The sequence below is a fragment of the Fringilla coelebs genome (assembly GCF_963513975.1).
Source record: "Fringilla coelebs genome assembly, chromosome: 29".
Lineage (NCBI taxonomy): Eukaryota > Metazoa > Chordata > Aves > Passeriformes > Fringillidae > Fringilla > Fringilla coelebs.
In genome coordinates, this window is record NC_140055.1 from 1,475,465 (window position 1) to 1,486,980 (window position 11,516).

Genomic DNA, 11,516 nt, shown 5'->3' on the forward strand with positions numbered 1-11,516 from the left:
AGGGGGACACGGGGGGGACACGGTGGGACATGGGAGGGACAGGAGGGGACATTGGGGGGGGACAGAGAGGGGACAAGGGGGGGACATTGGGGGATAGAGAGGGGACAGAGAGGGGACATGGAGGGACATGGGGGGACGTGGAGGGGACATGAGGGGACAGCAGGGACAGAGAGGGGACAGAGAGAGGACATGGGGGGGACAGCGGGGGACATTGGGGATAGAGAGGGGACATGGAGACAGGAGGGACATTGAGGGGACAGCGGGGACAGAGAGGGGACATTGGAGGGACATTGGGGGACCAGGAGGGGACAGTGGGGACAGAGGTGGGGACACGAGGGGGACGTGGGGGACATGAACGGACACGAGGGGGACAAGGTGGGACATGGGGGGGACACGGGGGGGACATTGGGGATAGAGAGGGGACATGGAGGGGACCTCGATCCCAGTACCGATATCAATAACCGATCCCAATAACCAATATCAGTTATCGATCCCAGTATCGATCCCAGTACCGATATCAATAACCGTTATCAATAACCGATATCAATAACCGATCTCAGTTATCGATCCCAACAACCGATATCAATAACCGATATCAATAACCGATATCAATAACCGTTATCAATAACCGATCTCAGTTATCGATCCCAATAACCGATATCAATAACCGATATCAATAACCGTTATCAATAACCGATATCAATAACCAATATCAGTTATCGGTCCCAGTACCGATATCAATAACCGATATCAATAACCGATCCCAATAACCGATCCCAATAACCGATATCAATAACCGATCTCAGTTATCGATCCCAGTACCGATATCAATAACCGATATCAATAGCCGATATCAGTTATCGATCCCAGTACCGATATCAATAACCGATATCAATAGCCGATCCCAATAACCGATCCCAATAACCAATCCCAATAACCGATATCAATAACCAATCCCAATAACCGATCTCAGTTATCGATCCCAGTACCGATATCAATAACCAATCCCAATAACCGATCTCAGTTATCGATCCCAATAACCGATATCAATAACCGATATCAATAACCGATATCAATAACCGATCCCAATAACCGATATCAATAACCGATATCAATAACCGATATCAATAACCGATATCAATAACCGATATCAGTTATCGGTCCCGCCCGTTCCCATGACCGGAAGTGCGTCACGGCACTTCCGGCGCGGCGGCTCCAAGATGGCGGCGCTGGCTCTGAGGTGACTCCGAGGGCCCGGGACAGGCCCGGGGGACACCGGGGGACACCGGGGGCACTGGGGACACCGCGGGGACACCGGGGCGGGGGCGGGCCCGGCCTGAGGCGGTTTCTCGGTTCCGGCCCGGGATTCGCGGGGCCGGGCCAGCCCCGTGTCCGCTCCGTGTCCGCTCCGTGTCCCCTCGGTGTCCCCTCGGTGTCACCCCCGCGTCCCCTCCATGTCACCTCCTTGTCACCCCCGTGTCACCCTCTGTGTCCCATTTCCCCCCCCCGTTTTTTCTCATTTTTTTCGCATTTTTTTCTCTCTTTTCCAGGGGTTTGGGGCGGCGCTGCCTCCTGGCCCGGCTGGGGCCCGGCCCGGCCCTGCGCCAGTGAGAGACTGGGAGGGACTGGGATGGACTGGGATGGGACTGGGATGGACTGGGATGGGACTGGGATGGTACTGGGAGGGACTGGGAGGGACTGGGAGGGACTGGGATGGACTGGGATGGGACTGGGATGGGACTGGGAGGGACTGGGATGGACTGGGATGGGACTGGGAGGGACTGGGATGGGACTGGGATGGACTGGGATGGACTGGGAGGGACTGGGATGGACTGGGAGGGACTGGGATAAACTGGGAGGGACTGGGAATGGACTGGGATGGGATTTGGGGGTTTGGGGCTGGTTTGGGCTTTTTGGGAGTTTCCAAGGGGTTGTTTTGGGGTTGGTTCGGGGTTTTTAGGGTTGTTTTGGGGTTTTTGGGGTGTGTTTGGGGTTTTTGGGGTGTGTTTGGGGTGGGTTTGGGGTCAGGTTCAGTCCCTGTCCCCCCCAGGGCCGTCCCCATGGCCAGCTTGGCCCGGGAGGAGATGAGGAGGGGCAGGGTTGGGGTTGGGGTGGGTTTGGGGTTTTTTAGGGTTTTTTAGGGTTTTTAGGGTCAGGTTCAGTCCCTGTCCCACCCAGGGCCGTCCCCATGGCCAGCTCGGCCCGGGAGGAGATGAGGAGGTTCTGGGAGAGGAACGAGCGCTCGGGGCGGCCGCTGTCCCCCCACGTCAGCATCTACAAGTGAGGGACACCCCAAACCCCAAAATCACCCCAAAATCACCCCAAAACCTGACGAGGAACCCCAACATCACCCCAAAACCTGCCGGGGAACCCCAAAAGCACCCCAAAAACTGCCGGGGAACCCCAAAATCACCCCCAAAACTGATGGGGAACCCCAAAATCACCCCAAAAACTGCCAGGGAACCCCCAAATCACCCCAAAATGACCCCAAAACCTGACAGGGAACCCCAAAATCACCCCAAAATGACCCCAAAACCTGACAGGGAACCCCAAAATCACCCCAAAATGACCCCAAAACCTGACAGGGAACCACAAAATCACCCCAAAAACTGACAGGGAACCCCAAAATCACCCCAAAAACTGACAGGGAACCCCCAAACCACCCCAAAACAGCCCCAAAACACCCCAAAATTTCTCTCAATCTGCCCTAAAACAGCCCCAAAACTGCCTTAAACCACACAGGGAACCCCAAAATCACCCCAGGCCATTCCAGATTCACCCCAGAATCCCCCAGATTCACCCCATGACCCCCCCAAAATCCCCCAAATTCACCCCAAAATGCCCCAGATTCCCCCCAGACCACCTCAAATTCCCCTAAATTCACCCCAAAATCCCCTGAATTCCCCCCAAAACGCCCCAATTCCCCCCAAATCCCCCGAATTCACCCCAAAATGCCCCAAAATCCCCCGAATTCCCCCCAAAACACCCCCAATTCCCCCCAAATCCCCCCGTGCCCTCCCCCCCCGCTGCTGTGGGTTTTGGGGTGACCCAGCCCCCCCCGTCTCTGTTGCAGGTGGTCGCTGCCCATGGCCATGTCCATCACCCACCGCGGCACCGGCGTGGCACTCAGCCTCGGTGGGTGGCACTGGGACACCTGGGACACCTGGGGGGACACCTGGGACACCTGGGGACACCTGGGGACACACCTGGGGACACCTGGGGACACACCTGGGGACACCTGGGACACCTGGGGACACCTGGGGACACCTGGGACACCTGGGGACACACCTGGGGACACACCTGGGGACACCTGGGACACCTGGGATACACCTGGGGACACCTGGGACACCTGGGATACACCTGGGGACACACCTGGGGACACCTGGGACACCTGGGATACACCTGGGGACACACCTGGGGACACCTGGGACACCTGGGGACACCTGAGATACACCTGGGGACACCTGGGGACACCTGGGACACCTGGGGACACCCCTGGGACACCTGAGACACACCTGGGACACCCCTGGGGACACCTGGGACACCTGGGGATACCTCTGGGGACACCTGTGACACACCTGGGACACCTGGGGACACCTGGGATACACCTGGGGATACCTCTGGGGACACCTGGGACACCCCTGGGGACACCTGGGATACACCTGGGGACACCTGGGGACACCACTGGGACACCTGGGGACACCTCTGGGGACACCCCTGGGGACACCTGGGACACCCCTGGGGACACACCTGGGACACCGGGGACACCTGGGGACACACCTGGGGACACACCTGGGACACCTGGGACACACCTGGGGACACCTGGGGACACCCCTGGGGACACCTGGGACACCCCTGGGACACCTGGGACACCCCTGGGGACACCTGGGGACACATGGGACACCCCTGGGAACACTCCTGGGGACACCTGGGGACACACCTGGGGACACACCTGGGGACACCCCTGGGGACACCTGGGGACACCCCTGGGTTCCCACAGCCCGGGGGTTTGCTGGGAAACATCTCTGCCTTTTCTAGCACCACAAAATCCCCCCAAAATCCCCTAAAATTCCCTCAAATTTTCCTCCAAAATCCCCAGGTGTGTCCCTGAGTGTCCCCAGGTGTGTCCCCAGGTGTGTCCCCAGGTTGTCCCTGACTGTCCCTCCTGTGTCCCCAGCTGTGTCCCTGACTGTCCCTGGCTGTCCCCCCCATGTCCCTGACTGTCCCCATGTCCCCAGCCGTGTCCCTGGCTGTCCCTGACTGTCCCCTGTGTGTCCCCAGGCGTGTCCCTGTTCTCGGTGGCCGCCCTGCTGCTGCCCGAGCCCTTCCCCCATTACCTGGCCCAGGTGTGTCCCTGTCCCCAGCTGTGTCCCTGAGTGTCCCCTGTGTGTCCCCAGGCGTGTCCCTGTTCTCGGTGGCCGCCCTGCTGCTGCCCGAGCCCTTCCCCCATTACCTGGCCCAGGTGCGCGCGCTCAGCCTGGGCCCCGCCCTCGTCTGCTCGGCCAAGTTCCTGCTGGCCCTGCCCCTGTGCTACCACACCTGGAACGGCATCCGCCACCTGGTGAGCCTGGCCACCCTCAGGGGACACCTGGGGACACTGGGGATGGCTGGGGACGGCTGGGGACAGCTGGGGACACGGGGGTGGCAGCGGGGTGTCCCCCCTGCCTGAGATCGGGGGGGAATTTTGGGAATGGCACAAAATGTTGGGAGGGGTTTTTGGGAGCCCATCCCAGTGTGGAACTGGGAATTGTGCACCTGGAGTGTCCTCAGGAGCCCTTTTGGGGACAGCTGGGGACACTGGGGACGGCTGGGGACACTGGGGACAGCTGGGGACACGGGGGTGGCAGCAGGGTGTCCCCCCTGCCTGAGATCGGGGGGGAATTTTGGGAATGGCACAAAAGGTTGGGAGGGGTTTTGTGGGAGCATCCCAGAACATCCCAGTGTGGAACTGGGAATTCTGCACCTGGAGTGTCCTCAGGAGCCCTTTTGGGGACAGCAGGTGACAATGAGGTGGCACTGGGGTGTCCCCCCTGCCTGAGATCGGGGGGAATTTTGGGAATGGCACAAAAGGTTGGGAGGGGTTTTTGGGAGCCCATCCCAGTGTGGAACTGGGAATTGTGCACCTGGAGTGTCCTCAGGAGCCCTTTTGGGGACAGCAGGTGACAATGGGGGTGGCACCAAGGTGTCGTCCCCAGCCTGGGTTTTGGGATCAGGGAGGATTTTTGGGAACAGCTCAAATTGTTGGGAATGGGGGGAGGGGTTTCTGGGAGCCCATCCCAGTGTGGAACTGGGAATTGTGCACTTGCAGGGTCCTTTTGGGGACAGCAGGTGACACAGGGGTGGCACCGAGGTGTCCCTCCCTGCCTGGGTTTGGGGATTGGGGGGGAATTTTGGGAATGGCACAAAAGGAGAGAGGGGATGGGAAAAAGGATGGGAAAAAAGGGGGAGAGGAATTGGGAAAAAGGGGATGGGAATGATGGGAATGGGGAATGGGGGGAAAAGGGGATGGGAATGGGGAGAGAAAACGGGAAAAAGGATGGGGAAAAGGGGATGGGAATGGGGAGAGGGGATGGGAAAAGGGATGGGAAAAAGGGGGAGAGGAATTGGGAAAAAGGGGATGGGAAAAGGGGGAGAGGAATTGGGAAAAAGGATGGGGAAAAGGGGATGGGAATGGGGAGAGGAATTGGGAAAAGGGATGGGGAAAAGGGGATGGGAATGGGGAGAGGGGATGGGAAAAAGGGGATGGGAATGATGGGGATGGGGAATGGGGGGAGAGGGAATGGGGAAGAGGAGAGAAAATGGGAAAAAGGATGGGGAAAAGGGGATGGGAATGGGGAGAGGGGATGGGAAAAGGGGATGGGAATGATGGGAATGGGGAATGGGAGGAGAGAGGATGGGAATGATGGGAATGGGGGGAGAGGGGATGGGGAAGGGGAGAGAAAATGGGAGAAAGGAAGAGGGGAGGGGAAAAAATGGGAGAGGAAATGGGAGAAAGGGAGAGGGGATGGGAGCAGGGGACACCGCGGGCAGGTCCCCCAGCCCCGGGGACAGTGTGACACCGCTGTCCCCGCTGTCCCCGCAGGCCTGGGACCTGGGCAAGGGGCTGAGGCTGCCGCAGGTGACCCAGTCGGGGCTGCTGGTGCTGGCCCTGACCCTGCTCTCCTCGGCCGGCCTGGCCGCGCTGTGACAGCGACAGCGACAGCGACAGCGACAGCGACAGCCCCGGGGCGTTCCCGCCATCCCGGGAATCCCGGGAATCCCGCCCCGCCCTGGGGAAGGTGACACCTCCCCTCCCCTCCCCTCCCCCTCCCCAAAATCCCGGGATGAGCAGAGCTGCCCCACCCCCACCCCCCTGCCGGCAGCGCGGCCCGCCGCGTCCCCAGCGGTGTCCCCAGCGGTGTCCCCAGTGTCCCCACGTGTCCCCGAGGCCGGGACAATGCGGGATCTGTGTCCCCACGAGTGGGATTGGCACCGGGGTGGCACCGCAGCGGCACAAGGAGCTCCATTGAGGCAGCGCCCCACGGGGGTGGGTGACAGGTGACATCTGGGTGCCACCCTGCTGCCACCCCTGGGGTCCTCAACCCCGTGGGAATTCCATGATTCAGCCCATTTTGGGGGCAAAAATCCCAAATTTGGAGCCTCCTGCCAGTGGGGAGGCAGAGCCCCACGGGGGTGGGTGACAGGTGACATCTGAGTGCCACCCTGGTGCCACCCTGGTGCCATCCCTGGGGTCCTCAACCCCGTGGGAATTCCATGATTCAGCCCATTTTGGGGGCAAAAATCCCAGTTTTGGAGCCTCCTGCCAATGGGAATGTCCTGGTTTCGTGCTGGGGAGGGGTTTGTCACCCAGGTGTTGTCACCCCAGGTGTTGTCACCCCAGCTGTTGTCACCCAGGTGTTGTCACCTGTCCCCTGGGGAATAAAGCAGCTCTGACCCTCCAGCCCCGTGTCCCTCCCTGTCCCTCTCCCACCAATGGGATTTTTTGGGATTTTTTGGGATTTTTGGGGAATTGCTGCTCCCCACAGGAGCCCAGCGTGGAAAAACGTGGGAAAAACCCCAAAATTTGCAGTTCCTGGAGGAGCCTGGGGGGTTTTGGGGTCGGGTTTGGGGGTTTTGAACCTTTGCCAAGGGACCCCAGCCCGAGCTCCTGCCCCAGCTCCCTGCTGCCAAAATCCAGCTTTTTTTTGGGGTAAATCCTCTCCAGGTTGGGATTTTGGGGTGGCAGGAGGGGTGTGGGGGGTTTGATCCCACCCCTAATTAATTTCCTAATTAAGAATCCTCCCCTGGAACCAGGGAGGAGGAAGAGGAGGAGGAGGAGGAGGGTCAAACCCTAAACCCCAAACAGATTTGGGCTCATCCCAAGGATTTCCTGCATTTCCCAGCCTTTATTTCCCCTTTTTGGGGGGGGGGGGAAGGTGGGATTGGGGTGGGGGGGATTGTCCCTAAGGGAGGTGACAATGACAGCAGAGCCACCTCCAGGGGCTCAGGAGCTTTGGGGGGCCCCAGAGCCGGGGGGATTTGGGGGGCTGGGTCCCCAGCCATAGGGGCTGAGGGGACAGGGCCCCTCCCCGGGGGGGTTTTGGGGATCCCCCAAATGGGGGCTGAGGGGACAGGGCCCCCCCTCTCGGGGACTCAGGGGACAGGGCCCCTCCCCTGAGGGATTGAGGGGACAGGGCCCCTCCCCGGGGGGGGTTTGGGGACAGGGCTCCCCCTCAGGGGTGGCGCCGGCTTTGGGGGGCTCAGGGTGGGGGGAGCCCTCGCTGGGACCCCCCTGGTCCTTTCCAGAAGGTTCCGTGTCCCAGGGCTGCTGCAGCTGTGGGAGGGAGGGAGGGCAGAAATTGTGTCCCCCGCTCCTGTCTGCGCCCTGTCCCTGTGTCCCCTCTGTCCCCTGTCCCTGTGTCCCCTCTGTCCCCATCCCTGTGTCCATGTCCCCATCCCTGTGTTCCCTCTGTCCCCTGTCCCTGTGTCCCCTCTGTCCCCAATCCCCGTGTCCCCCCATGTCCCCCATCCCCGTGTCCCCTCTGTCCCCCATCCCCGTGTCCCCTCTGTCCCCCATCCCTGTGTCCCCCATGTCCCCATCCCTGTGTCCCCCGTGTCCCCATCCCTGTGTCCCCTCTGTCCCTGTGTCCCCCATGTCCCCACCCCTGTGCCCTCCCATGTCCCCCATCCCTGTGTCCCCTCTGTCCCCAATCCCTGTGCCCCCCATGTCCCCATCCCCGTGTCCCCTCTGTCCCCAATCCCTGTGTCCCCTCTGTCCCCATCCCTGTGTCCCTCTGTCCCCATCCCTGTGTCCCTCTGTCCCCCCTCATCCCTACACCCCCATGTCCCTGTCCCCCATGTCCCCATGTCCCCCCTTATCCCCTGTCCCCCATGTCCCCGTGTCCCTGTCCCCTCTCCTGTCCATTCTGTGTCACCCCTGCCCCTCCCCGAGCCCCGGGGGTGTCCCTGCTGTGTCCCCAGTGTGTCCTGGGGGTGTCCCCGTGTCCCAGCTGTCCCCCCATGTCCCAGCGGTGTCCCCGGGGTGTCACCTTGCTGGTGACGTGTGTCCGGATGCCGTTGTTGCGGGCTCTCCGCGGGGCTCGGGGCTGTCCCTGTGTGTCCCTGTGTGTCCCCAGCTGTGTCCCCATGTCCTTGTGTGTCCCCGGCTGTCCCCCCAGCTGTCCCCCCAGCTGTCCCCCCGGGTGTCACCTTGCCGGTGACGTGTGTCCGGATGCCGTTGCGGGCTCTCCGCAGGGCCGGCGGCTGCTCCCGGGCCAGGCGGGCGGCGGCGCGGGGCTCGCGGGCGCTCAGGTCCAGCCGGGCCGGGGGGATCCGCGCCGGCATCGCCCACGTGCCCAGGAAGGTGCCCCAGGGCGACACCTGCGGGGTGGCACCGCTGGGACCCGGGACCGGCGCGGGGACCCCGAAACTGACCCGGGACCGGCGGGGAGTGACCCCAAACCTGCCCCGGGACCGCCCGGGGGACCCAAAACTGCCCCGGGACCGCCGGGGCGTGACCCCGAAACTGCCCCGGGACCGCCGGGGGAGTGACCCCGAAACTGCCCCCCGGGACCGGGGAGGGACCCCGAAACTGCCCCGGGGCTCCGGGAACGGGGAGTGACCCCAAAACTGCCCCGGGACCGGCGGGGGGACCCCGAAACTGACCCGGGACCGGGGAGGGACCCTGAAACTGCCCCGGGACCGCCGGGGAATGACCCCAAAACTGCCCCGGGACCGCCGGGGAGTGACCCCGAAACTGCCCCGGGACCGCCGGGGAGGGACCCCGAAACTGCCCCAGGACCGCCGGGGAGGGACCCCAAAACTGCCCCGGGACCGGCGGGGGGACCCAAAACTGCCCCGGGACCGAGGAGTGACCCCGAAACTGACCCGGGACCGGGGAGTGACCCCGAAACTGCCCCGGGACCGCCGGGGAGGGACCCCGAAACTGCTCCGGGGCTCCGGGAACGGGGAGTGACCCTAAAACTGCCCCGGGACCGCCGGGGGGGGACCCCGAAACTGCCCCGGGACCGCCGGGCGGAGACCCCGAAACTGCTCCGGGACCGCCGGGGAGTGACCCCGAAACTGCCCCGGGACCGCCGGGGGGGGACCCCAAAACTGCCCCGGGACCGCCCGGGGGACCCAAAACTGCCCCGGGACCGAGGAGTGACCCCAAACTTGTCCCGGGACCGGGGAGTGACCCCGAAACTGCCCCGGGACCGCCGGGGAGGGACCCCGAAACTGCTCCGGGGCTCCGGGAACGGGGAGTGACCCTAAAACTGCCCCGGGACCGCCGGGGAGGGACCCCGAAACTGCCCCGGGAGTGGAGAGGGGCCCCAAAGGTGCCCCGGGATGGGAGGGGGACCCCAAAGCTGCCCCGGGAGCAGGGCTGGGGACACCCCCAAACCTGCCCCGGGGCTCCGGGACTGCGGGGGGACCCCAAAGCTGCCCCGGGATGGGAGGGGGACCCCAAAATGCCCCGGGGCTCACCTTGGATCGCGGCACGTGCGGCAGGAGGTGGCCCCGGTCGTCGGCGATGAACGGGGTGGGGGGGTGAGGGGTGGGCAGCTGGGGGGGGAGGGGCGGGGGGTCAGCACCGACCTGGGGGTGGGGGCTGGGAGGGGGTTTGAGGGTCCTGGGGTGGGGTTTGAGGGGTCCCGGGGGGTCAGGACTGGGCTGGGGGGGGGCTGGGAGGGGATTTGGGGGTGCTGGGGTGGGGTTTGGGGGGGTCAGGACTGGGCTCGGGGGGTCCTGGTGGCCCCGGGAGGGGTTTGGGGGTCCCGGGGTGGCCTTTGGGGGGGGTCCCGGGGGGGCAGGATTGCCCTGGGGGCTCCTGGTGGGTCCTTGGAGGGGTTTGGGGGTCCTGGGGTGGGGTTTGGGGGGTCAGGACTGGGCTCGGGGGGTCCTGGTGGGTCCTGGGGTGGGGTTTGGGGGTCCTGGGGTGGAGTTTGGGGGATCAGGGCTGGGCTCGGGGGGTCCTGGTGACCCCGGGAGGGATTTGGGGGTCCAGGCTGGGGCTGGGGGGGGTCTCAGAGGGCTCCGGGGGGGGCTGGGCTGGGGTTGGGGAGGGGTCCGGGGGGTATCTGGGGGTCCCGCTCAGGGTCTGGGGGAGGGGGTCAAGGCCCCCCCCCCTCCGGGTCGGGGTTTTGGGGGGGGTCAAGGCCGAGCTCGGGGGGTACCTTGGGGGTGGGGCGGGGCACGGTCCAGCACTGCAGCCGGGGGGGGCTGAAGGCGTCCTCGTACTGGGGAGGGGGAGGGGCGGGGGGGCCGCTGAGAGCCGGGACCCCCCCGAGCCCCTCCCCCGCCAACCCCGCGGCCGCTGTCCCCCCTTTACCCCCATCCCGCCCCCATTTTTCCCCCTTTTCTCCCCCTCTCTGCCCCCCCCGTTTCGTCCCCTCTTCCATCCCACCTCTGTCCCCCCTTTCCTCCCTCTTTTTCCCCCTTTTTCTCCCTTTTTTCCCCTTTTTCCCCCCATTTTCCCCCGCCCCCCCCACCTGCCCCGCCATGTTGCGTTGCCCGGCAACGGCCGCGAGCGCCCCCTGGCGGCCGTTACGGCTCCAACGAGGGGCGTGGCCAATTGCGTCATCATCGACCGCCACGCCCCCTTCATGACCACGCCCCTCTATGGCTCCGCCCCCCGGCGGGTCTCGGAACCGGGACAGGGACAGGAAGGGACAGGAGGGGACACAAAGGGACAGGAGGGGACAGGAGGGGTCTGTCCCCATTGTTGTCGCCATCCCTTTCGTCATTTCTGTCCCCTCCCTTGTCCCCTCTGTCCCCTCTCTGTCCCCTCTGTCCCCATCCCTGTCCCCTCTCTGTCCCCATCCCTGTCCCCTCTGTCCCCTCTCTGTCCCCATCCCTGTCCCCTCCATGTCCCCTCTGTCCCCTGTCACGCCACTCCCATCTCAATTCTCAATTTTATTCCATTTTCTTTCGCCTTTTTTTCCTTTTTTTCCCTTTTTTCCTTTTTTTTTCTTGGTTTCGGGTCCGTTTTCCTTTCGCTTCCTTCCGAACCGGCTCCAAAAAAACCCCCCAAAAAA

General features: G+C 63.7%; 1 protein-coding gene across 1 annotated transcript; it reads left to right on the forward strand.

Moving 5' to 3' along the window:
• The first annotated feature begins 1,192 nt into the window (after positions 1–1,192).
• On the forward strand, positions 1,193–6,940 carry SDHC (succinate dehydrogenase complex subunit C). The gene is made up of 6 exons (XM_084223023.1): positions 1,193–1,240; positions 1,551–1,607; positions 2,179–2,280; positions 3,074–3,135; positions 4,398–4,561; positions 6,083–6,940. Exons 1-6 carry the CDS (start codon positions 1,221–1,223, stop codon positions 6,185–6,187), a joined length of 510 nt encoding a protein of 169 aa, XP_084079149.1. The 5' UTR covers positions 1,193–1,220; the 3' UTR covers positions 6,188–6,940.
• The last annotated feature ends 4,576 nt before the right edge of the window (positions 6,941–11,516 follow it).

What these genes read in the sequence shown, in the direction of transcription:
- SDHC (XM_084223023.1), top strand. Translation starts at nt 1,221, where the DNA reads ATGGCGGCGCTGGCTCTGAG. An exon ending in CCCGGCCCGGCCCTGCGCCA is followed by an intron (nt 1,608 to 2,178) that starts GTGAGAGACTGG and finishes TGTCCCACCCAG; the next exon opens with GGCCGTCCCCATGGCCAGCT. An exon ending in CCCCACGTCAGCATCTACAA is followed by an intron (nt 2,281 to 3,073) that starts GTGAGGGACACC and finishes TCTCTGTTGCAG; the next exon opens with GTGGTCGCTGCCCATGGCCA.